This window comes from Notamacropus eugenii, chromosome 3 (assembly GCF_028372415.1).
Source record: "Notamacropus eugenii isolate mMacEug1 chromosome 3, mMacEug1.pri_v2, whole genome shotgun sequence".
NCBI classification, from domain to species: Eukaryota; Metazoa; Chordata; class Mammalia; order Diprotodontia; family Macropodidae; genus Notamacropus; species Notamacropus eugenii.
This window is the reverse complement of record NC_092874.1, coordinates 327,994,882-328,020,904: the sequence shown is the minus strand read 5'-3', so window position 1 is coordinate 328,020,904 and position 26,023 is coordinate 327,994,882. Positions and strand designations below refer to the sequence as shown.

Below are 26,023 nucleotides of genomic sequence, written 5' to 3'. Positions count from 1 at the left end.
CCCTTACACTTAAAATAGGGATTGAGACTAGATTTGATATTTCATTAGGGTTTCCCCATGGTAAGGTAATTTCCTCTACCAATACAGATCAGTACCTTCTTCTCTTTCTGAGAGTGAGGTCCCAGGGTCATACAGTCAGTATGTATCAGAAGCAGGACTTAAACCCAGGTTTCCCTTAAGCACAGTAAGTGATAAAATGTTTATTGATTTGTTAAATTGAATTTTGGGAGGTAATGATCAAATTCATCTAATGGGCATCTTTGATCACTTCTCAGATGGTGTTCAAGAAGTGGCCTATATCCATTCCAACCAGAATGTGATTGGATCAAGCAAAGCAGAAAACCATATGAGCCGATGGGCCACACGTGATGTGTTTGAATTGAAACAGTTTTCCCAGCTCCCTGCTAACATAGCAGTCTGCAGCACTAAGGTAAGAAGGCAAACAACACCTTTAAGCCACTCTGTAGGCTTAAATTATTATTAATCATTGAACAATTAATTATTGTTCAGATGGACTTATTGATCTCTGTAGAACAAGGTTTCTGAACCCAAATTATACTACTTATCAAATAAAGCATCTATATTCCCTGTTATAGACCATATGGCATCCAGCACTTTGAGTCAGATAGCTCTCATGAGCAGAGCCATAAGTTGGAGAAGGTAACTAAGATATTTCCTAGATGGAAGACAGACACATTTCCTCTTTCCAGCCAGCCTTTTATCCAAGGGAATGGTAGATCAAGGGTACTCTAGATTATTGGCAGTTTATTCCAGGAATAAGGAGCAGGCAAGGACAGGGTGTGTTGGAAAAATGTTATTCCTTCAGACCAAAAGATCTGATGTGGCCCTAGGCAGAGGGGCATCACCACTCCCAGGCATCTTAGAGATTAGTAGTAGATGAGTTTGTGATTTCCAGGATGACTTTACTTCTATGGGGAGGAGGCACTTCAGCACTCCAGGCAGTTCTATTAGTAGGTATGTGAAAGGGATGCTGCATTTTGTCTGGAGAATATCTTAGCATAACTTCTGAGCAACCTTAGGACAAGCTGTTTAGAAAGTGATCTCCCAAGTGCTTCCACCACAACTGAATTTTCCCAGAATTCCCAGGAATTCCCCAGAATTCCTAGTTAGAATTCTGTTATTTATATCAGGTAGTGGGGACCAAGAGTTGGGGAGAAGGAAGAATGCAGGAATAAAGGGATCAGGATTCAGAAGAAGGAATGGCAAAAATTAATAGGTTGTGAGAAGCAGCTGGATGGTTCGGTGAAGTCAGGAAGACCTGAGTTCAAGTTCAGCCTCAGACACTTACTAGCTGTGTAACCCTGGGCAAGTCACTTAACCTCTCATTGCCTTAATCTTCTGGAGGAAATGACAAACCATTCCAGTATCTTTACCAAGAAAACCCCTCGTGGTGCTCAGGAAGAGTGAGACATGGCTGATCAGCTGAACAGCAAGAAGAGATAAGAACCTTTTGTAGTAAATGGGAGAAGAAGAAAAAAAGTTTTACACTCATAACAATCTGCTACTGGCCTGTGGTTGGGAAACACATGTGTAAGAAAGTGTTAGACATTATTCTGCATAAACATATCTCTCTAATTCTGTAGATAATTCTAAGACCAATATAACAATGCTCAAACGTAGAAAATGAAGTAGAGACCTCATTTCATCTTTCAGATTATTTAGCACATAAGCCACTTCTTCCAGAGCTTCCTACTTGCAATAAAATGTATGATTAGGTTCCATTTCATCTAATTAAATGAATAGGCATTCTCCTTACCTTCCGCTGAATTACCTTATATCCTAAGCATTAAATTTTTTTTTTTCAAAACAGCTTTGTAATGTTGAATAATTTTTCTTTTGATTACTTATGTCATTTTTTTTGAATGATAAGACTTAGTGTTTGAACAAAATACTTCTTAATTATATGGGTTAATCAAAGGATTAAAGTTAAGAATCTGTTAAATAGTGTTATTCACAATTTATGTTTAAGAAAAAAAAGCACAAACATAATAAAATTATTTTGAGTTAGACTTGTTGCTTGGAATGAAGCAAAAAAATCCCAAGGGCCATCTCCAGCACCAGAGAGCTGCATTCCCAGAATTGTCTCAAGGACTAGGACCTTCTTTAGAAACTGAGAAAGTATGAGAAATAAACAAAAGACAGGCACAAAAATTCTTATTTGCAAGACAGCTACTTTATTAGGGCCAAGAGCATCTCAACATTTTTTAAATTCAGAATTTATTTAACTGATTAGGCTTTTAAAAAACTATGTACTGTTCTTCTTTGTACAGATTTTCTATTTTTTTCCCCAAATTGGTCATTAAGCATTTATTAACTGCCTACTATATTCTGGGACCTGTGTGAGGCCTTAGGGATGCCCAGAAAAATTTAAATTGAATCTTATCCCTTTTTTCTTCATAATTAATCATTACTAATTGTTAATAATAGCCAATAGTTAATAATAGCTAGCATTTATATACAACTTTAAAGTTGCAAAGTACTTTACAAATACTATCCCATTATATCCTCCCAACAATCCTGTGCTAACATAAACACATTCTTCTAAATTATTTATTTATTTATTTTTAGATTTTGACATTCAGTTCCACAAAATTTTGAGTTCCAATTTTTCTCCCCATCTCTCCCCTCCCCCCCACCCCAAAATACCTTGCATTCTGATTACCCGTCCCCTCAATGTACCCTCCCTTCTATCACACCCCACCCTTCCCTTATCCGCATCTTCTTTCTTTTCTTGTAGGGCAAGATAAATTTCTATACCCCATTACTCTTTCCCAATTATATGCAATAATAATTCTCAACATTCATTTCTAATACTTTGAATTCCAACTTCTCTCCCTCCCCACCCATCCCCACTGAGAAGGCAAGCAATTCAATACAGACTAAATATGTGTCGTTTTGCAAAAGACTTCCATGATAATCATGTTGTGTAATACTAACTATATTGCTCTCAATCCTACCCTGTACCCCCCTCTTTTTTTCTATGCTCTCATTTGACTTCATACCTTCCTGAAAGTGTTTACTTCTAGTTACTCCCTTTTCCCATTTGCCCTCCATTATATCATCCCCCTCACTGCACTTGTCCCCTTCTCCCCAACTTTGCTGTAGTGTAAGATAGATTTTCATGCCAAATTTAGTGAGCTTGTTATTCCCTCCTTAAGCCATATGTGAAAAGATTAAGCTTCACTTTTCCCCTCTCACCTCCTCCCTTTTCTCCTCCATTGAAAAAGATTTTTCTTATCTCTCTTATGAGTGATAGTCTGCCCCATTCTATTTCTCCCTTTCTCCTTCCAATATATTCCTCTCTCACCCCTTAATTTTATTTTCTTTTTTTATGGATATCATATCTTCTGATTCAACTCAACCTGTACTGTGTGTGTGTGTGTGCATGTGCATATAATCCTTCTACCTACCCAAATACTGAGAAAAGTCTCAAGAATTACAAATATTATCTTTCCATGTAGGAATGTAAATAGTTCAGCTTTAGAAAGTCCTTTATGATTTCTCTTTCCTGTTTACCTTTTCATGCTTCTCTTGATTCTTGTTTGAAAGTCAAATTTTCTATTCAGTTCTGGGCTTTTCATCAAGAATGCTTGAAAGTCTTCTGTTTCATTGAATGACCATTTATTCCCTTCAAGTGTTATACTCTTTTGCTGGGTATGTGATTCTTGGTTTTAATCACAGTTCCCTTGACTTCTGGATTATCTTATTTCAAGCCCTTCAATCCCTTAATGTAGAAACTGCCAGATCCTGTGTTATCCTGATTGTATTTCCACAATACTTGAATTGTTTCTTTCTAGCTGCTTACGGTATTCTCTCCTTGACCTGGGAACTCTGAAATTTGGCCACAATATTCTTAGGGCTTACTCTTTTCGGGCCTCTTTCAGGAGGTGATCAGTGGATTCTTTCAATATTTATTTTACCCTCTGGTTCTAGAATATCAGGGCAGTTTTCCTTGGTAATTTCATGAAAGATAATGTCTAGACTCTTTTTTTTTAAATCATGGCTTTCAGGTAGTCCCATAATTTTTAAATTGTCTCTCCTGGATCTATTTTCCAGATCATTTGTTTTTCCAGTGAGATATTTCACATTATCTTCTATTTTTTCAAACTTTTGGTTTTGTTTTCTAACTTCTTGGTTTATCTCATAGTCATTAGCTTCCCTCAACTCCACTCTCTCTTTTAAAGAACTCTTTTGTTCAGTGAGCTTTTGAACCTTCTTTTCCATTTGGCTAATTCTGCTTTTTAAAACCTCTTTCTCCTCATTGGCTTTTTGGATCTCTTTTTCCAATTGAGTTAGCCTGTTTTTAAAGGTGTTATTTTCCTCAGTATTTTTTTGGTTCTCCTTTAGCAAGCTGCTGACACACTTTTCAAGCTCTTCTGTGGCCTGGGCCCATTTCATATTAATTTTGGAAGTACTGGAGGCAGAAGCCTTGACTTCTTCTGACAGTATGCCTTGTTCTTCCTCATTCGAAAGGATGGAAGGAGATACCTGTTCACCAAGAAAGTAACCTTCTATGGTCTTATTTTTTTTTTCCCTTTTTTGGGCATTTTCCCAGCCAGTTACTTGACTTCTGAATCCTTTGTCAAGAGGAGGATCCTAGTGCTCCTCCTCCCCCCAGTACTGTGCTGAAGGCTGAGATTCAGATCAACTGCTGAATTCCCCCAGGGGCTTTGGATGGGGGCAGGGCCACCACTGAGGGCTGAGGTTCAGACCAACTGCTCAGTTCCCCCAGAGGCTTTAAGCTGAGCTGCCTGGACAATGGACCAGGCTGCTTCTGCAGCCACTGTAGCCACCTGCCACCTGGTGCTGCTGCTGCCTCTCCCACCACCTGGGGCCAGTACTGAGGGGACCCAGTTTCCCTCTTGCTCAGCTGGGAAAGCCCTCCCACACTGACCTTTGGAAATTTCTTTGTTGCTTGTGGGTTGAGGGATCTGGGACCCTCCCTGCTGGGAATTCTGCCCCAGAGGTCTGTTCAGGTCCTGTTCTTCCCAGTGCTGGGCAGCCAGTGCTGGGCTCTGTTCCGCTCAGCATCCTGTGAGATTGACCTTTCCTGTCAGCCTTCCTGGTTACCTTGGGCTGGAAACCTCTTCCACTGTGTTGTTCTGTGGCTTCTGCTGCTCTAGAGTTTGTTGAGAGTCATTTTTTATAGATATTTTTTGGGCTGTGGGGGAAGCACTAGAGTATGTGCATTTTTCTATTCTGCCATCTTGGCTTCACCCCCACAAACACATTTTCATAAGAAAAGGTCAAATCATTTGGTCATCCTCTCCAGCTCTTGGCAGTTTAGCTTCTAATATCATTATTTGACTTAAACTGCTCTCTCCAGAGTCAAGATCCAAAAATCTTAAATTGCCAAATATGATTCCCTTTTTTCAGTCTTTACCCTTCTCTTTTCTTTCAGTCTTTATCCTTCTACATTTAACACTACCTATCACCTCCTCCTTGACAATCTGTCCTCTCTAGGCTTCCGTTACACTTTTTTCCTTGTTCCCTCATGCTCATTCACCATACCTACCCAGTCAGCTGTGAAATATTCCCATTTCCACATCCACAATATGTCTCATATAGAAGCCTTTCTGTCTACTCACACAAATACAGCCTTAGTTTGGGGCTTTATCTCCTCATGCCTAGATTATTGTAATGGACTCCTAAGTGGTCTCCCTGCCTTAAATGTATTAGTACTGAAATCCATCCTGCACATTAAGACCAAAGTGATTTTCCCAAACTGCAGATCTGGCTGTGTCACTCAGTCAACTCCAGTAGCTTCCCGTGGCTCAGATTCAAATGTAAGCTCTGTCCAGCTTGGGAAGCCCTTTACAGCTTTGCCCTAAGATCCCTTTAAAATTTCCTTGTGCTTCATTCCTTCTTCTGTTCTTTATAGTTTAGAAAGACCAGCCTTTTCCCTGTTCAGTTGCATAGCTCATCATCCCTTCTCTGTGTCTCTTGCTTAGAAGGCTCTCCCTTCAGGACACAGTTCAAGCACCATCTTCTTCCTCCTTCCCTCAAATTCTTATCTCCTCCCTCTCAAACATCTGTAAAATATGTGTAACAGCTCCTATAGTGCAGGTTGTTGTGGGACTTATGAGATGGCATCTGTAATATGTTCTGCAAATGTTACACTATTATGTTTGTCAGCTAATATTATTTGCATCTATCTTGGTAATTTGTTGCCTGAAAAAATCAATGCACCTCTAAATGTTTAGGAATACTTAGGAGAGAGATCCCTACAGTCAACTATGAAGGGGAACCACAGCAAAAAACTTGTGCCAAACTTTAAAAGAAAATCCTTCAGCAAAATAGCTGAATTAAATTTGCATTATAGATAATCCTTAAATTTATGCAGTAATCCATGTCCCATCCCTGGGAAGCTTTATATAGCAAGCTCTTGTGTGTAGATCTGGAATAACAAAAAAATCTGGGTAAGAGGTTTAGCTCTTCCACCACTGTGCTGTATGACCTTGGATAAGTCACCTACTCCTCTCCACCTCCACACCTTTACCTTTTCTATAAAATGGAAATTATGATACTTGAACTAGCTACATCACAAGATTATAATGAGAAACTAATGAAATATAACTAATGAAGTAATATAATATTTCAAGTATAATATTTTTCCTTATAAAAAAATATCTAAGAGATTTTTCTTCTGATTTCCACCTCTTAATATAGAAAAATTGCACATTTTCTGTTCTTTGAAATTCTTTGACTACTCTGTGGTGATATGATAAAAAAAAATCACTTTGTGATTTTATTATAATGAATAAATTAATTTTAAAAAGCATTTATGAAGTAGTGACTGTAAAAAACTTGTGCTAAGAACTGGAGATATATAAAAAAGCCTGTTCTCCAGGTGCTTTCATTCTAATAAGGGGTGGGAATAATCTGTAGAAAGTTTGAGGCACAAGTCAAATAGAAACTCCTTTTAACGTACTTCAGGAAGGCATAGATAGTATCATCTTTAGTGTCATTTCCGTTGATGAAGCCCTATCCATTGACCCACAAGACATTTTCAAGGTTTGGAGTTGTGAAAGACTTCTTTTACTGTTCTTGAATACCTGTGACTGTTGAGGATGCTGCACCTATAAAATCATTTGCTGCCCAAGGGTTATTCTCCTGGATATGATGACTGTAGGGGGCAAGCCAGAAATAAACCTGATGCTCCTAGGGAACAGCTTGTTCCAGAGCTATTGGGCTCACCTGCTCAATGGTGGCAATTGGTCCTAGTTGGTGTTGGTGGTTAGAATAATTACTTAACTCTGGAATGAAGAGTCAACAAAATTAATGAAGCTTCCAATCTTTAAATATCCTTTTCTTTGTGCAAATTTATTTAGTTAGGAATGAGGATAAATAAAACAAAAAAAGGCCAGACTGTTTCTCAATGTAGTTTTTTTTTTTTAATTTTGTATAATTCACTCTTGAATTTGTGGGAAGAATCATTGCTTGATTTTCATTTAGATTATTTTTTCTTATTTTTATCAAAGAATTAATTGAGTGTTCTGCGTGTTCCTACCTTAATCAAAGCAATGAGAGAATAGGACCATGGCCACAAAAACAAATCTCTCAATCTCACTTTTTCCCCAGTTGAAGTATGGTTGACCAATTTCTAGTCTTATAGCTACATTGAGAAGACAGAATAAATTGAAGGTTAAATGAGTTACAGATATTAACACGTTAAAGAGGTTAAAAGAGTTAAAAAAAAAAATGAGTTAAGGTAATTCAGGGGAAATACAGAGCTAAAGCCACCAGGTATGAAGTCAGGAGATTGATGAAAAGGTATTGTTAGTGGTATACAAGTGACCAAGTTGGGATTGGAACAACGTAGAAAGAAAATTGAAAGCTGCACAAATATTTGCCATTGACCTGCCTAGGGACAGCATTCTTTCCCATGGAAGTACACTTTCCTTGTTTCTTCATATTAGCAATAACTAGTCTATTCACTTGCCAAAAAAACTCCATGCACACTGTTGGCATGCTAACAGTCCATGGGGTCACAGAGTTGGATACAACTGAACAACAAAAAGTTTATCCATAGGCCTTTGTTAATGTCACACTTTGTGCTGTTGTCACACAGAACACAAAGTTGAGATAGGTCTAGAATACTGATTCCATATTAAATTCTAAAAATGAGATCCCTATAACTTTTCTGCCTAAGATTACTAGAATTACTCTATTTTAAAAAAAATCTTCAGATTGATTAGAGAAATGCAAATCAAAATAACTCGGAGGTATCATATCACACCTATCAGATTGGCTAACATGACAAAACAGTAAAATTATAAATGCTGGAGAAGATGTGGGAAAATTGGAGCACATTGCTGGTGGGGTTGTGAACTGACCCAACTATTCTGGAGGGCAATTTGGAACTATGCCCTAAAGGCTATAAAAATGACCCTTTGACCTAGCAATACTGCTTCTAGGGCTGTATCCCAAAGAGATCATAAAAATGGGAAGGGGAGACACATGTATAAAAATATTTGTAGCAGCTCTCTTTGTGGTGGCCAAGAACTGGAAATTGAGGGGATGCCCATCAATGGGGAATGGCTGAACAAGTTGTGGTTCATAAATATAATGGAATGCTATTGTGCTATAAGAAATGGTGAATAGAAAGATTTCAGAGAGGCCTGGAAGGACTTGTATGAACTGATGCCGAGTGAAAGGAGCAGAACCAGAGAACACTGGACACAGTAACAGCCCCGGTGTGCGATGGCTGACTTTGATAGACTTAGCTCTTCTCAGCAATGTGAGGATTTAAGACAGCTCCAAAAGACTAAAAGAATGCAGATCGAAGCAGGCTATTTGCTCTTTGTTTTGTTTTTTTCTTTCTCATGGTTTCTCCCTTTCATTCTAATTCTTCTTTATTACATGATTAATGTGAAAATATGTTTAATAAAAATGCATATGTAGAACCTTTATCAGACTGCATACTGTCTTGAGGAGGAGAGAAGAGAGGGAGGCAGAGAAAATTTAAAACTCAAAAGCTCATGGAAGTGAATGTTGAAAACTAAAATTAAATAAATTAATTTAAAGAAAAAAATTCTTCAGTTGAACTGATTTTCAAAGCTCAGTAGTCAGTGACAGAAAGGGAAGATAATATGATACAGTGGAGAGAATATTGGCTCTGGTGTCAGAAGCCCTGGGTTCACATCTCACCTCTGTGTGATCTTGGGCAAGTCCCTTAACCTGCTTTGGCCTCAGTTTCCTCATCTGTGACAACTGCCATTTATGTAGCGTTTTAAGGTTTCCAAAGTACTTTATGTAAGTTACTTGATCTGAACATCACAACTTTTTCAAATAGATAAAACTGAGGCTAACAGACTTTGTGTGACTGGCCCAGGGTCTCAGCTGATAAGGGTCCAAGAGAATGTGTTTGACGTCTCCAGACTAGATGGTCTGTGAGGCCCCCACCAGCTTTAGGGTTATCATCCTATGACATCCTAGTGAGTAAGAACTGTGTCTGCCATCAGTCTTCTGCAGGTTTGCAGTTTGTTATTCATTTGGGAAAATAAAATAGAAATATCATCCCTCCCTGAATAGATGTGGTCAAAAGTCTTTGGTATGAATGTTCTAAGTGAGGATGTTAAGCTGAAGATTTTTGTAGACACATTTGTGAACTCTTGTAAAGTTTTGTCCCTTTATGGGGGAGGGGGTTGGTATGGCTGGTATTTTAAAAAGCTCAGTAGGGAAAAGAGTCTGTCACTGACTGCATTTTGTCTTCTCAGCTTTGCTTGACTCCTCTTAATCACAATTGTCGCAACACATTGTAAGCCATGGTGTTTAGGGTTAGGGTTAGTCGCTGAGTGCGAGATGAGAGCTTATCAGTGATCAGGGTATAGAAATGTACGTTTGGAAAGAAAGAAGAATCAACTGAGGGCTTAGAGAAACAGGAAAATAAAAAAGTCATCCAGAGTGTTAGGAAATAGCTTCTCAAGTCCCCAAATTCCTAGACATCTCACCTACAACGCAATCTCTTTGATGTTGCACTTTTCTCCAAAATGTTCATTGGCTCCAAGTTATTCTAGTATTTCATGTTTGTCACTAATATTTTATAAAAAAAAAAAAAACTTTGCTCAAATTTCAGATTATTTTGTGTATTTACAGTCAGATGCAGGTATAAGGTACCTTTTTCTCAGAAGAATAAATTCTGGCTGTTTCTTTACATTAAGCTATAAATAATGGCAACAATTTGTTAAAATTTTACTCTGAAGGAAAATTTCAAATATACTGGGTGAAAAATTTTAACTAGATTTCAAAAAGAAAATATTTTAAAATGGATAAAAAACTTCTAAAAGATAATTCGCTGTTGTCTTACAGAATTTGTCTTTTTTATATAGATAGGGTCTCTGAGCTGAAAAAAACCTATGTATTAACCATTCTTATTTCAAACTTATAGCGAAGTGCCTCACATAGAGCGATAATTTTTTTTTCTTTTACTGATAATAAGGGTAAGGATAGAACCTGTGATTTCATTGGTATAAGAAACTCCCAGTTACTTCATATAGTAGAAGTGGTGGAACTTCGTACACAAGGCAGATCGGCACCTTCTCTGTGGTTTAGTCTGACAGAGTTGTCTTGAGTTCTTTTTGATGTATTTTTCTTAATGTTTTCTCTTAGCTTGCCCCTTTTTTCTTTTCAGTTTAAAGTTTATGCTTTGTAGAACCTCATTAAAATACCCTGAATCCAGTCTACTGAATTAAAACTTGATTTTTGTAAAATATTGAGTTCCCTTTTCAACTGGTACATTCTACATAAATAAAAGTTTTGCCTCGGATTACAGTTAGGTGCTTTAGAGCTCTTTATTAAGACAGTACATTTTAAAAGACAAGTCATTTCCTGGCAAGATGGAAGATCTATCCTGCAATGTTTTAAAATTAAGGACAAAAGATATTTAAGAGTTTAAAGGAGTTGATAACTCTTATTGAAGTTAATTTGCTTTTTTAATATGGGGGAATATGTCACAAAACTTCATTGTACCTGTTTGTGATGTAGTACCTCTCTTTTTTTCAATCAACTGAATGTTTTCAACTTAAGTTTACTTAAAGTTTTACTGAAAAGAAATATACAAAGACAGCATTCAATTGAGGATTAATCACCAGGGCAACCGAAATGTGGTGACTGAAAAGGGGAGGATATATTCTCCCCTCAGTTTCCTGCCAGCTGTCATATTCAACCTCTGTGGCAGGAATCCAGGCCAAAATATAGACTGTGACCAACTCTAAGAAACTATATCTGTATTTTTATAAATTGGTACAAGTATCACACTATAAAAGAAGACTTAATCCCCTGAATTGGATGACAGACACTTGGCACTCTTGCCAGTGTTTGACAGAGAAATAACGGGATGCTTTGTAGTAAAACCTGGATTAATGGTAAACCCCTCTTTATGTTATTGCAGTGTGGTGTAAATGAGAGAACTAAGAATGCTGTCAGCCTGGGGGGTGGGGGGCTTCTTTTGTATGCCCAGTGCAGGTTTAAGTGCCGTTCAGAATACTGTAAATACAGAAAGTTGTGTTAGTAAGAACTCCTCTTTTTTGTATTTGTATTAGATGGGCATTTTGTAGATGACTTCAGTAAGGGATTTCTATCAGCTATAGTGGGTTTGATTGCGATATGTTTATATAGCTTTGGAATTTAGCAGTGATGGGATAGACAGTTTGCAACGAGCAGAACTTGAAGAGTACAGCATTCCATTGTACGGTTTTTTAAGATAGTAAATGGAGTCGTGCTTTCAGTAATGGATCACAAATGATTAGTTTGCAAGTTTGCTGTGTTAGAATTACGATCTCAGCATGTTATGGAATTAATCCTCTTGGTATTTTTTTTCTCATCTTATATGAGCTTTATTTCTGTAGTAGTGTATTTGTTTTAAGGTGTGTGTGTGTGTGTGTGGAGAGAGAAAGAGCACACTGTATTATATGTGTATATATGTATATATATATGTATCTATATATATGTATCTTGTTTTAGTGCTTCTCAAACTTTTGGTAGTTATGTAATTGAAACTATATTACTGAATTCATATCGTAATGTCTTTCATGTTCCTGTGTTTGTAAAAATGATCGATTGTGTTTAGTTTTTAGTCTCAATAAGCCACTTGATTGAGTAAGATCTATTACCCTCAGAGAATGGAAAATTCAGAGTGGACTCAAAGTATGTATTTTTTCTCTTAATTAGAGGTTGTAAGAAGCCTAAGCATTAAACCTCATAGAGATCTTGTGAGGAACAATGAGATAATTGATTAATGATGTTCTGCATACAAAATATGCTTAGCTTTTCGCTAAAAAAAAAAAAAAAAAAAGGTGGGGGGGGGGAGCTGTACTGACTCGACATAATCCCAATAGGTATTATTGTCATAAGTTTCACTGATCTCAAAGCATTGGCAAATAAAGCTTCCTCCTTTATATAGTGACCCTGCTATTAGTTCCCTGCAAATACGAAATTGATCCTTGAACTGATCCTGTGACTGATACAGTGTATAAAAAAGAAGAAAAAAACCATAAGTAAGTTTGAATGCATTTGAGGGACTAGTTTAATGCACATGTACCTGCTCAGCATTCCGCTCAGTGAGAAGTGAACATCTAAGAACAACTGACATCTCAGAAAAACATGACAAAACAAAGCCCCTCCATACTGCATTGTAGGCAACCATAGAAGTCTAGCGCCAGGGTCCCACTGATATTTTCTGTTTACCTTTCTCTTATACTGGGAGTGGGCTGCAGGGCGGGACAGGGGATTTCTTTCCCAGTCCTCCTAAGCAGTCGCTCAGACCTTAGCCCCATAGCAGGGATTTTGAACCAGAAATAGCAGGACCCAGAGCCCAAATTGCTCCTAGTCTGAAGCTGTGTGCTCCCATTCCTTCCGAAAGAGGTTAGTGTTATCAGAGGCCAGGATTTCAGCTGGTCCCAAAGTTGGAGTGATAAGAAACTATAAGCAAGCAAGCAGCAGACACAGTGAGAAGCAGACTGAAAGGGCGGTGCCCTCTGGTGCCAGGATGGAAATTGCTTTTGTCACATGCATACATTATGTGTTTGGGTCTTTCCACTTCAGAACTGTATCCGCTCTCCTTCATGTAGGTGTAGGAGAGCACACCCCACGTTTATGGGGGAGATGTTTTGTTGTTGCTGTTCATACTATAACAGCTTAGCAAATGCCTTCTCTTTGAAATAACTGTGTTAACCAGCAGGTTCCATCAAATACTCAAATGGAACTTTGATCTTATTGAACTGAGAGTTCCCTTCAATGATACAGATTGCGACCCGTTTATGCCTGCCAAACTCGTGTGACTCGTGTCCCAAAGAGACATCTCCTTGGGTCTACGCAGCGTACTGGAAGTGTTCTTCCCTTTTTTCTAGTATCAAAGAGAGCATCACTAAAGCACTTTGACTGCCTACCTTTTATCCCTCGTACTTGCCACATAACTAGCCCGTCTTTTCTTCTTATCCCATAGTTTCTTAATGAAATCTTTTGCTTTTGTTCTTGTTCTGAAGGTAGCTAGGTGGCACAGTGGATAGAGTGTTGGACTTTGAGTCAGAAGACCTGAGTTTGGATCCTGCCACTTAACCGCTCCTAGCCTCAGTTTCCCCATCTATAAAATGAAGATCATAGTAGAATTTATCTCACTGATGTGATAAGGATCAATTGAAATAACATGTAGAGTACCTTAGAAACCTTAAAGAACTATATAAATGCTAGCTGTTGTTGTTATTTGGAGTTGGCCATCTGTTGGACCCTATCACAACCACCACTGACCACTGAATTGTTGTCTATGTATACTTATCTTTGGAGACAATTGTGTTTCATGTTGTACTGATATACTACAACACCAGTGTAATGTTAGTATCGAAAATGTAGGCTTTCATAGAAACCTTGGAATCAGTAAATGGGCTCAAAGTAATACTGCCTGCTCTTCTCCTCTTCTTTAACTCTGATCCTAACTCACTGCCCCAGATATATGTGTATTGGAAAAGTTCTGTAGGATGTCCATCTAATAGACATTCTTTATCCACTTGGTTTTTTCTATATAAATGGACAAACTACCCCTCTTTGGGTGATGACAGGTTTCTTCCAGAAGGCTCTGCAGTGTCCTTGAGTGTATTCTGAGAGGTGCAAACAAGCATGGCGCATGTTGCCATCCTTAGGGATCCCTCTCTTACCTATACTCTTCCCTGCATCTACTCCATCACAGTGATGCGTACTGTTAGTCAGCCATACACACCTACCTGTTTGATGTTTCACTTGATGCTCATGATTTATATAGGGCCTTCCTATGTGCCAGGCACTTGTGCTGAGCATCTTATAAATATCATCTCACTTGATCTTCACGACAGCCCAGGGAGGTAAGTGCGATTATTGTCTCCGTTTTACATTTGAGGAAGTTGAGGCAAACAGAGGTTAAGTAATCGGAGTTAATATTCTAGCCTGGTATTGCCTCTCTCCATTTGGCAAGTAAGGCAGTTTCTAGTCTCTCTTGGTCCCCTTGTTATGGTGGTTAATTTTACTAGTTAAACTTCTGGATGAAATCATTATAGTCAACATCTCATTTTACTTTTTAAAAAATCTCATTTACTTGTATAAATAATTCAGGGTTACATCATTTTACTTCTGTGCTCTCGTTATTATTTTGTTGTCTTCTCTTTCTCTTCCTCCTTTCTTCTCCTCCTTCTCCTCTTCTTCCTCCTGCTCCTTTTTCTCTTCCTCCTCCTCCTTCCTTTTTCTCCTCCTTCTCTTCCTCCATCCCTCTCCTCCTCCTCTTCTTCCTCTTTTTCCTCCTCCCTTCTCCTCTTCCTCCTCCTTTTCCTTTGCCTCCCTCTCCTCCTCTTCACCCTCCTCCTCACCCTCCTCCTCCCCTTCTTTCACCTCCTCCCACTTCTTTTTCCCATCTTATTACCCCTCCCCCTCTTTCTTCCTTTAGCATCAGCTAGTGTTGATGGTCTGATATACACAGAGAGCTAACTAAAGGATAACTCCCACATAACTCGTAAATATTTTCCTGGCTTTTAATATATAATTCTTTTGATTGTTTATGAGATTATTTGGTGCTCACTATTTCCAGCCTCTGACAATTACTTTTTTCCAATAAAGTCTTCATGACATGGAGGAGTAAGGCATCAGAGTATTGTGTAAGTTTTAGCTTTTTTTATATCTTCTTCTTTAGCTGTGCTTTCCTCTATAGTTCTCTTTAACCTAAGCTTTTCCTCACTTCATAATGAAGTCAACAAGTATCAGGTTATATATTGGTTTGACACGGAGGATGTTACCAAGTTTTTCATCCTCAACAATTGATATCGATGGCTAAACTACAACTATCTTTATGGAAATCTTTTTATAGATATCATTAGCACTTTGATGTATAATGACTAAATATTCTTTTAAATAAGATTTCTTGATTATTCTGTTAAAATGATGCAACCCCCTCTACCAATTTCTTTCTTTTCCTCTCTAAGGCCTGTCTGTGGGTCATATTTCCATTTAGTTTCAGCTTTTTTCTTCTGCTTTTTTTTAGATCAAGAATGTCAAAATTGGGAAGATTTAGCTCTTCTGTCAGTATGTTAACTGTCATTGGTTATTAGACAAGAATATCACTTTTTGAATACCAACAGTCAAATTTCTTATTGACAGTCTAAACTGTATCTGATTCTTAGCAACTTCTGTCCCCTTTCCTGTTTTTTTTGTCACCATCACTGCAGAAATGAGATGGAACCACACAGGATTGAGAGCTGTTTACATGGGTTGCCACAGCCAAAAATGGAATTAATTTACAGGTCTCTGACCAATGGTGATGTACTTCTCTGTAATCAGCTCTGTTGGTCCTTAGAAAATAGACTCGTTCTGTTACTACAGCCAAACTCAAAACATTTTCCACATAAATGAACCTGCCAGAACTTGCAGTCACCTAGATAACCTTTGAAAGAAGCCAGGGTCATCTCTGTGCCACAATGAAATAATAGAGTAGAATTTTTCAGTCATACACTGGCTGACTATTGAAGGTAAAACCATTAGTAGGGGCTCAGGAGCTGTAATCTTAAGATGTAAACCCATAAAAGAACCTTGAATAGTCATTGCTGCACCAGGGGAATCCAACATAAAAGTGTCATTTGGGGGCAAAATAGGCCAGAGGTAGTGAGGAACCAAAAAATGTATAAATGCTGGATAAATATCACTCCTTGCTCCTCGCTTTGTAAAGAGAGTTATAATTGTACTCCAGAAATCTTCAAAATGATTTTCTTTTAGAAATTATAATAGTAATTTGATCAGAATGGGAACATAAACTTCATTCAGAAAAAGCATAATAGCCACAAGAATTCCAAAGAACTTTTAAGTAGTTGTGGTAGTACTAAAACTGTCATACCAAGAGTTAAAAACAAAGAGTTCCTACTGAGAGGATGCTTTCAAAACAATCTGTTCATATGATGTACATAGTTAAATGGTTTTTAGTTTAGTTTTTTTAATGAACTTTATTTTGTAAACAAGGTAATAAAATTTAGTGAAGTTATATTTTTTGATGAAATAATTCCAACTATCAGACTGTTAGAAAGTGTGGCATATTGGATAAAGAGCTGATCTCTGACTTGAGATGGTCTGGGATCAAGTCTTGCCTCTTTGTGACCCTAGCAAAGAACTTGACTGCTCAATTTCCTTAGTTAACCCTATGTAACTGTAAGATGTAGAGAAGGTACTGATCTCCAGTCTGAAACACTTCACTGGGACCTCCCTAAATTAACAAAGTCACTGATTTGGTTAAAAATGAATACTGAATTTGAGCCTGGGAGAAAAAATATGAACCTGTGATTTCATTAATGTTGGGACCCCCAATGAGAAATTCCCTTTACAAATGCAGATTGCCACCTATTCTGCAACTCAGAGATTTAGAGAGTTGCCTGGGGCACTAAGAAGTTGTCACTTCCACAGAGTCACACAGCCAGTACCTATCAAACAGGATTCTCTGTACACTGCATGTTGCCTCTGAGCTAAAGCTCAGAGAAGAAAAACAAATTTAAGTAACAAACATAGGCAAAGAAGAGGCAACATCTTTATTTGCAGATGGTACATGATGGTTTACTAAAATAACTCTAGACAATCAAAGTCAATTAATTACTTCAGTAAAGCAGTGGGATGTAAAATAACTCCACAAAAATAATCAGCTTTTCTGTGTATTACTGTCAGAAGCCAGGAGAAAGAGATAAGAGAAATTCCATTTATTATAAAACAGTATGTTACATATCTGGGAACTAAACAGCAAAGACTTGCAAAAATAAAGGCTGATAAATTTTATAATTATAACCATAAAATCATATAGAAATGAAAGAAAACCTAAATATTTGGAGGGATATTTAATGTTCACGGCTGGGCTGCACAAAATGATGTATTAGAAGGCAGCTGGGTGAGCATTGGATGTGGTGTCAGGAAGCGCTGAGATTCAAGCTGGCCTCAGACAGTTACTCGCCGTGTGACCCTGGACAATTCAACCCTGTCTGCCTTAATTTCCTCATTTGTAAAATGGAGATAATAATGGTATCTACCTCTCAGGGTTGTTATGAGGGGGGGAAAAGAGATAATATTTGTAAAACATTTTGCAAACCTTAAAATGCTGTATAAATGCCAGCTGGTAGTGGTAATGGTGGTGGTGATGGTGGTGGTGGTAAAAATGAATAGGGCTGCCTAAAAAACTCTGCAGCTTCAGTATAATAGGAGTCAAATTGCCATAGCAGTTTCACTGGAGGAATAAAAAAGTCCAGTAATATAAAGCATGTATTGAAGAAGGAACCTGGGTGATTAAGAGTATAGTGGCACCATTGCTAGAAATAAATTTTTAAAAAGTTTAGAAGAGAGTGACTTTGAAGGGAAAGCTAATGAGTTCCGTTTTGAACATATTAATTTTCAGTGCCTGTGACAGACATTTGCTGATGTGAGACTGAAGCTCAAGAGAGAGTCTGGGGCTAGATAGATAGATTTAGAAGTCATTCATTTATAAATGTCATAAGAATGTAAGTCCCATGAAGGCAAAAGTCATGCTTCATTCCCCATATCCAGCACAGTCAGTATTCACCTTACAGAATGTAAACCTTTAATGGTTGTCTTTATGATGCTTATTTGATAAGTATTGCAAAGCAAGCAAAAAAATTGAGAGAAGAGGATCCATGAAATATTAAAGGGCATTGAGAAGGAAGCACAGGAAAGGAGGAAGGGACAGTGCCTACTGTGTGCCGAGAACTGTGCTAATACCCTTCACATCTGAACTTCACAGCAGCCATCTGAGACAGATGCTATTATGATCTCCCTTTTACAGTTCAGGAAATTGAGGTAATCAAAAATAACTCTCCCAGATTCATAACACTAGTTAGTATCTAAGGTAGAATTTGAACTCAGCTCTTCTTCATGAGTTACAATATTTTATTCACTATACCGCCTAGTAAGGCAGTTTTGTTACTATTGTTTTACATTTAATAATATTTTAAAAACTATGTAATACAAGTTCATAGTTTCATAGACTATCTCATTTTCTGTGCTTTGTATATTAAAAGATTCATATTTATTAGGTTCAAAATTTTTTTTAAAAAAATTATGAAGTCATGACTACTTATTATCTGAAACTAGGAATGAATAAAGTTCTTAATTTGTTTCTAAAGTTAATCCCCTACATGGTTGTGCCACTGTGAATCAGTAAGAGGGATTTCCAGTCTAGAAACCACATGAATACTCATTGTACTTTATCTTTACTTGTGATCAATCATCTTTTGGCATTAACTTCTAATGCAGCACCCACCCATATGGAGAGAGAACATGGAACAGAATGTGACAAAGAAATCGCCCTGCCCCACCCAAGCATTTTTATAACTCTTATTGTCTAACATCGATAAAAATAAAAATTCACTGTAGCTTCATTTTTTTGCCCTCTAGCAGCTCTGTGAAGTAGTTCACTGAATTTCCAGTGCTTAGTAAACAAATATTTCTCAGTGAAAATCAAAGAATTCCTTTGTTCTGAGAAAAAAATTACTCCCCAACTTATCTGTTCATTAATTTAAGGTTTTTATGTGCCAACTTCATTCATTCACTTATTCATTCAGCAGTCATTTTTTGAACACCAACCACATGGTAGACACCATGTTTTAGAACTAAAATGTACTTACTTTGGCTCTTTCCTGATCAAGCCAAGTAAAAATGTTCTCTCCCTCCTAGAATTTTCTTAAACTCCTTTGTCTAGATCTCTCCTTTTTTCTCAACATACTCTGCCCTGTTTTATACTTTTTTTCTGTGCAAGTGCAAAGGTAATATCACTCTATATCTTTGTAACCTTGGTAAATAGCATAAAGACTTGAAAATAATAGGAAATAATAGGCACAGTATGAATGTTTGTTGAATTGCTCTGGGTTAAATGGAACATTACAGCACATTAAGATAGAATCCTATATTAGCATTTTTGTTATTTTAGTTGGTTGTGTTTCTGCCAACCATCTCCTGTTGCTTTGATAGCAAGACTAGAATGAGGAAAGCTTTCAGATTGTAAAACCATCTTATTTAAATCTTTACTTTGCTTGATGGGGAGGGATACACAATTATCAGGAATTTTGTCATAGAACTGCTCTCAAAATGTCAGATTTCTAGAACTCTGTAAATATATCGAATATGTATTTAAAAATCTGTTGACAAGATATTTTCACTTTCAAAGACCTATAAAGGAGTTTTGATTTATTGAGCAGGTATCCACACCAGTGACATCACAGATCATAGAGATATGGAAGTTCCAAAGAAGTATTTAACACTCATATTTTAAAGATTCTATTAAAATACTATATCCTGTTATTTCAACATATATTTATAGGTCCCATTAGTGTTACCTAATTGAATAAGTATCTCCTCTACAACATTTCTCCCTAACCATCACAGTTACTTAACAGAAGTTTTCTTTGCATTCTTTTTCTTTTCCTTTCTTTTAGGAGTTTATTATCTTTATTTTTCAAGTAAAAAGTATTTTAAAAATTAGTCTGTAATTCCTACTTGCCAGTCAAAAACTGGGCAAAGCTGAGGTGTTCACTTGGGTTTGAGTCATGGGGGAGGTGGCAGGGCATGAGCATGCCATCTACTTTTTTATTTTGTTTTAATTTTCAGACAGTAGTTTTTTAAAAATTAATTTCCCCCCCCCCCCCACTTCCCTAGCCTCTACTCAGCAAATTAAAAAGCAAAAACAAAAAGCAAATCCCTTGGTATCTATATAATCCAACAAAATAAATTCCTACATTAGCCGTGTCTGAAAATGTATGTCTTTTTCTTTACTTCAAGTTCTTCACCTCTCTGCTAGAAGGTGGATTATGTGGTTCATTTTTATTCTTTTGGACTTGTTATTTATCGTTGTTATGAGCAGAGTTCTATCTTTCAAAGTTGTATTTATCTATAATGTTACCATTGTATCAATTATTCTTGTTCTGCCAACTTTGCTCTGCATCCATTCATAGAGATCTTCTCCGTTTCCTTTGCAGTTGTCTTTCATCATTTCTTATGGCACAGTAGTAGCCTATTACCTTCATAATATCACAGTTTATTTGGTCATTCTCCAATTCCTGCCTTAATAATTTTTGGCCACTGTGAAAAGAATTATTATGACAATATATTATTGTTATTTATTAAAATGATTATCATAATTATTTTGTATATATGGATCCTTTTCCTCTTCCTTTGATATATTTGAGACACATGCACACAAATGCACACACACACACGCACATGCGCGCGCACACACACACACACACACACACACACACACACACACAGTAAACCTAGCAGTAGTTTAACTGGGTCGAAGGGTATGCCCAGTTTCTAGACTGCACAAGTTCACAACTCTTATTAACAGTGTGCCAGTATACTTGTTTCGCCATAGTCTCTCCAACGTTTGACATTCTCTTCTTTTTTCATCTTCTCAAATTTAATAAATGTGAGGTAGAAACTTAATTTGTGTTTCTCTGATGATTAGTGATTTAGGACATTTTTTCTTGAGGTTGTTAATAATTTGTATTTCTTTTTCTTGAAAATTGCCTTGGCATATTAACTGCCTGTTCATATTCTAATTTTTATATTAGGTTAGTTTGTACAAAAACTTTTAAAATTTTACATGATCCATACTGTTCATTTTATCTTTTAAATTAGTACTTTTTAAATCTTGAACTATTTCCCTCTCCAAAAGGAAATTTCTTCCTTACTCTGCTCATTGATGATGTGACCTTTTGTATCTAGGTCATATGTCCATGTGGAGTTTACCCTAGTGTATGGTATCAGGTGTTGGACTAAACCTGATTTCTTTCAGACTGCGTCCAGTTTTCTCAGCAGTTTTTGTTGAATGTTGAGTTGTTCCCCCATTTAACACAATCTTGGGGTTTATTAAGCAGTATGCTATTCTATTTATTTGCTTCTGTACCTCATGGGTTCCACTAATCAACCTCTTAGAAAAAAGTACTAAATGATTTTAGTGATTGCTGCTTTGATCTCCAGTTTGAGATCGGATGTGTTGTTTCTTAAAATCAGACATCATGAATGAAAGTTGCTCAAAGGAATGTACATGAGGGGAAGGGAGTGGATTCCTAAATCAGGCCTTTTCCTGGGCTGGATAGAGAAAGCGAATATCAGTAAAAGTAGAATCTTCTTCTGTCTGTTAATAGTTCGGTTTCATTATTGGAATGCGTTAAGGATAGGAGTGAGGCTCCTAGCATTTGGCTGCTTAAAAGAATACATAATACATAAGGAACATACAGGAGTGAGGAACCTGTGGCCCCAAGGCCACATGTGGCCTTCTAGGTCCTCCCGTGCGGCCCTTTGACTGAATACAAACTTCACAGAACAAATCCTTCGAGGCCACAGGTTCTCCACCCCTGGGTAGAGACTCTTTTGATCAGCTAGGTCCATAAAGAGAAGAATTGCAGTCACAATTTCTGGTAAGGGAATAGTGAACATAGATACCATTAAGGTATAAGATAAGCTGTGAAACCTCATTCTGATTAAAGACACTATAAAATAAAGGAAGATGTCAGTATGAAGTGCATTTCACCAAATGGCATGATAGCCGTGCTCTTAAGACTTACCAAAATGGGAAGAGGCCCAGAAAGAATGCAGTAATTGTAGGTGACTTAACTCTTCCGTGTCAGAAATTCTCAAGTCCAACAGAAGTCCAATCAAAAAAGAAATTATTGACTTGAGCAGAATGGAAGAGGGGGAGACAAGTATTTTATTGATTTATACTTTCGAATGAGAATTTTAAAGAATATACCTCTTTCTCAAAAAAAATGATCATATGCTAAGATATAAAGAACTATAAGCAAATGTATAAAAGATGAAAGCTTATAGATCTTTAGAGATCCTAGCTAGGACCTTTCATTGTAATCAATAGAAGAAATATGAACAAAATATTCAGATCTAATTAGATTTTTTTTTGTAAAATCCACATGCTAATCAGGTTTAAGACTAAATTGTAGAAACAAAAATGATATGAAAGAGAATGATAATGGTGAGACAACATAACAAAATTTACTAGATGTTACTAAAACGTCCCTAATATAATACTTTTGTAGTAATAAAAGAGAAAACGAGAACTAATGAAGCATACAGTTTAAAAAAACTAGAAAACTGGTAAATTAATTCCAAAACAAGTATAAAAAGCATTGTATTTGCCATTTTTACATCAAAATTCACTAGAGATATTGATCTACAGTTTTTATTATTTTTTACAGTTTTTTTAGGAATGTCACATAGTTTCATAGAATAATCACAGAAGCATAGGATTTTTGAAATCAAAATCAAGGTAAAGATGAATTTTCCCTTAAACTTTTGTGTTAACAAAAGTGAAAAAAGTTTTTAAAACTATAAATATATCAAATTAATAATTCCCCCTCAAAGCACAAAAAATACTTATTTACTGTTTTTACATCAAGATTCATGAGTGATGTTGATCTGTATTTCTTTTCCTGTACTTAATACCTACCCCTGATTTGTGAATCAGAACCATGTTTGTCTCATAGCTGGGTAGAATGATCAAAGAACATTAAGATATTTTTAAAAATTAAAAGTAGGATATATGGAATTGAATTTTAAGCTTTTAAAATAAATTTGAAAATTAAAAAATGAATTAATAAAAGGCATAATATTTTAAAACTGGTATACAGTTAACTAATTTGATTCAGAGAGAGAGAAGAAGGAAGAGGAAGAAAAAGAAAAGCAAATTACCAAAATCAAATAAAAATAAGGGAATTCAGGACAAGTACAGAGGAAAGATGAAAATCATCAGAAAATACTAAATTATTGATAGCAACAAAACTGAAAATTTAAGTAAAATGTATGAATGTTTGTAAAAACATAAACTATAAACTTGGGAAAGAAATAATTTGGACCTAGTGAAATTGTGCAAGATCATAAATGATTGGTTGGTAAAAAAACTCTAATAAAAACACTCCCTTCTTTCCCTCACCCCACCTCAAATAACCCCAGGGTTAGAATGATTTACAAGTGAATTTTAGCAAATATTTTTAAAAGAAATGATCCTAATACATAAACTCACTGAGATTTCCCTACCCTAATGAAATTACAGATCCAATCCAAAAAATAATAATAACTCGAAAGGAATCTTAGAAATGATCCAATTTAACTGCCCCTCTACCCGAACCGCCATTTTGTAGAAAAGAAAAAAAAATGCAGAGGTGAATTGCAAAGATAGGACCAGATGGCCGCAGAATCAGACCTAGTGCCCAGATGTCTTCATTGTCCATGTTTTTTCTCCTATATTGTCCTTTTTGCTGATTATTCGTATCTTTGCTTTATTATGATACTACTTAGAGGTAAGAGCAGTATCAGATCTATCCCAGTATTCTTTCTATGGTTCATCTTATCAGTTCTGAGCAAATTAGCAAAGGACCTTCACTTTCTTTTCTTTAGTCACCAACACGTTGCCAAATGGTACACTAGTGATTTTCACTCCTCATGATTTAAATCCTCAATAGTGATGGCTAGTTCTTTAATACCCTTATGCTGGAACCAATACAGTGTTTATGGATGCAGCAATATATTTGTGAGTGCCACAAATATATTTTTATCTGATATGTCAGCAGTCACATCTTATAATATGCTTTTTAAAAATTTTATTTAATTTTCTTCCTTTTAAAATATTGTCAAAGTTGTGAACTTGAAAAATATCAACAGATAAACATTTCAAGATAAGTAGTATAAAAATAAGTGTCTATGTATGTATAAAAACATAAATCTCTTAATACAGCTATTTTAAAGTATTAAATTTAATATGCTTAATACTAATACTACTCAACTTGTCTATGTCTGACCCCTTTGGAAAAGGACAAAATGAAACAGTCGTAGGCCATCTAACAGTTTACCAAAAAAAAAAAAAAAAAGAATTTTATTTAACCTTAGCATGGGCAGAGCATTGATTGAGTCCATCATAGCTTCCCCTCCCCACATTTGCCAGAATAGCTCCCCAATCAGAAGTGTATACCAAGCCTGAATGAATGCCCTTGACTCATAGTACCCTAGCTTTTGTATTTTAGGAGAGCAGGATATACATCAATAGTTCAATTTTTTATTCCTGCAAACTGGTTAATTCACATTGCCTTTTCAGGAAAAACTAGCCCAGCCTGCACGGGGTACATAGATTTGTTTTTCCCTGCAGCACCTGTTGTCCATCAGCTCTCTGCCAAGAGATCAGGGACGTACATTTTCATCAGTCTTCGGGAATCATGCAAGGTCGCTGCATTGATCAGAGTTCTTAAGCCCTTCAAAGGTGTTTTTTATTTTCTCCACAGTGTTGTTCTTGTATAAATAGTTCTCCAGGTTCTTCTCATGTCACTTTGCAGCAATTTGTATAAATTTCCCCAGGTTTCTCTGAATCAGTCTAATCAGGCAGTCAACAGTGATTGAATGCCAGCTACATGTCAAGCCCTGTGCTGAGCCCTGGGGATAGAAGGAAAGGTTAATGATTGCTCTCAGGGAGCTCATAGTCTAATGAAGGAGGCAGCCTGCAATCAACCACGTACAAACAAGCTATAAATAAGACAAGTTGGAAACAATCAAAAGGGAAGACACTGGTAAGACCGAAGGAAGGTCAGGAAAGACAAATCCATTACATTTCTCTATCATAATCCTTTCATCCATGCCATAGTTAATAGGTATTCTTTCCTTCTTGCACAATCTGTAATTAGGAGTTGGTTCTCTCCCATCTTATGGTCCTGATGAGCCCCAGTACCATGTGGGAGGTTGTGTTACTCTCGGGCCTTCTCTAAGATCCCCTGACATGTTCTCAGGTGTGGAGCTGGCCCTGTCTCCTGCTAAGTCTCCCAGTGCGCTAAGGAGTGAGCAGCTTAGCTCTCTGCCTGTGCAGTGACCTGTGTTTGATGGCTTTCTCTTCTTACTGTTCTGACAAGCCAGGGCTGAAATCCCACTGGCTTCAGGCCTCACTTACTGGAGTTCCTGCTGGCTTCTGACCTCCTGGAGTATCTCCCTTCAGAGTGCTTTCCTATATGCAGGCATATTGGAGAAAGTTCAGGCTAGCTTCCAATCTCCCTAGAGCATCCGGCCTGAAAACTATTGCAGGCTGCAGGCCCATTTACCAGAGTACTGGCTTCTGCCTTCTCTGGTATATCCCTGCTCCTAGTTCCTAGGGATTTCTTGCCTTCTTGTGTAGTCCTAGACTGTATGGAGGAACTTACTGCCATTTCTTTTTGGTCTTCTTGAGTATTGTTCTATTTGGTTTTGTTTGTTTTTAGTTAGTGTGTGTTTGGAAAAATTAGGCTTCTCAACCACCTTTCATGTTACTGTAACTAGAAGTCTGTATTGTGGACTTTTGTGGACAAAATGGCTAAATGTTCCTGAGTTTCCTTCACTTCCGTGTACCTTTTTCTTTGAGGTTAAAAACAGAAATTTATTAATGATCTCAGAAAATACCTTTAACTCTAGACAAAAGGATTCCAGGACCTGCCCATTTCAGCACCTCTTTTTCAGTTCCCAAGCCTTTTTGAAAGAA

The 26,023-nt window shown here is 36.9% G+C and overlaps 1 protein-coding gene across 9 annotated transcripts in view; it reads left to right on the top strand.

Annotated features, from left to right (window-relative positions):
- Positions 1–26,023, top strand: part of ERCC6L2 (ERCC excision repair 6 like 2) — a 375,244-nt gene that overhangs the window by 268,435 nt on the left and 80,786 nt on the right. For all 9 annotated transcript variants that reach the window (XM_072596905.1, XM_072596904.1, XM_072596899.1 and 6 more), the window contains one exon: positions 276–430. In XM_072596905.1, the coding sequence (XP_072453006.1) occupies positions 276–430 (155 nt within the window). The remainder of the gene's footprint in view (positions 1–275; positions 431–26,023) is intronic.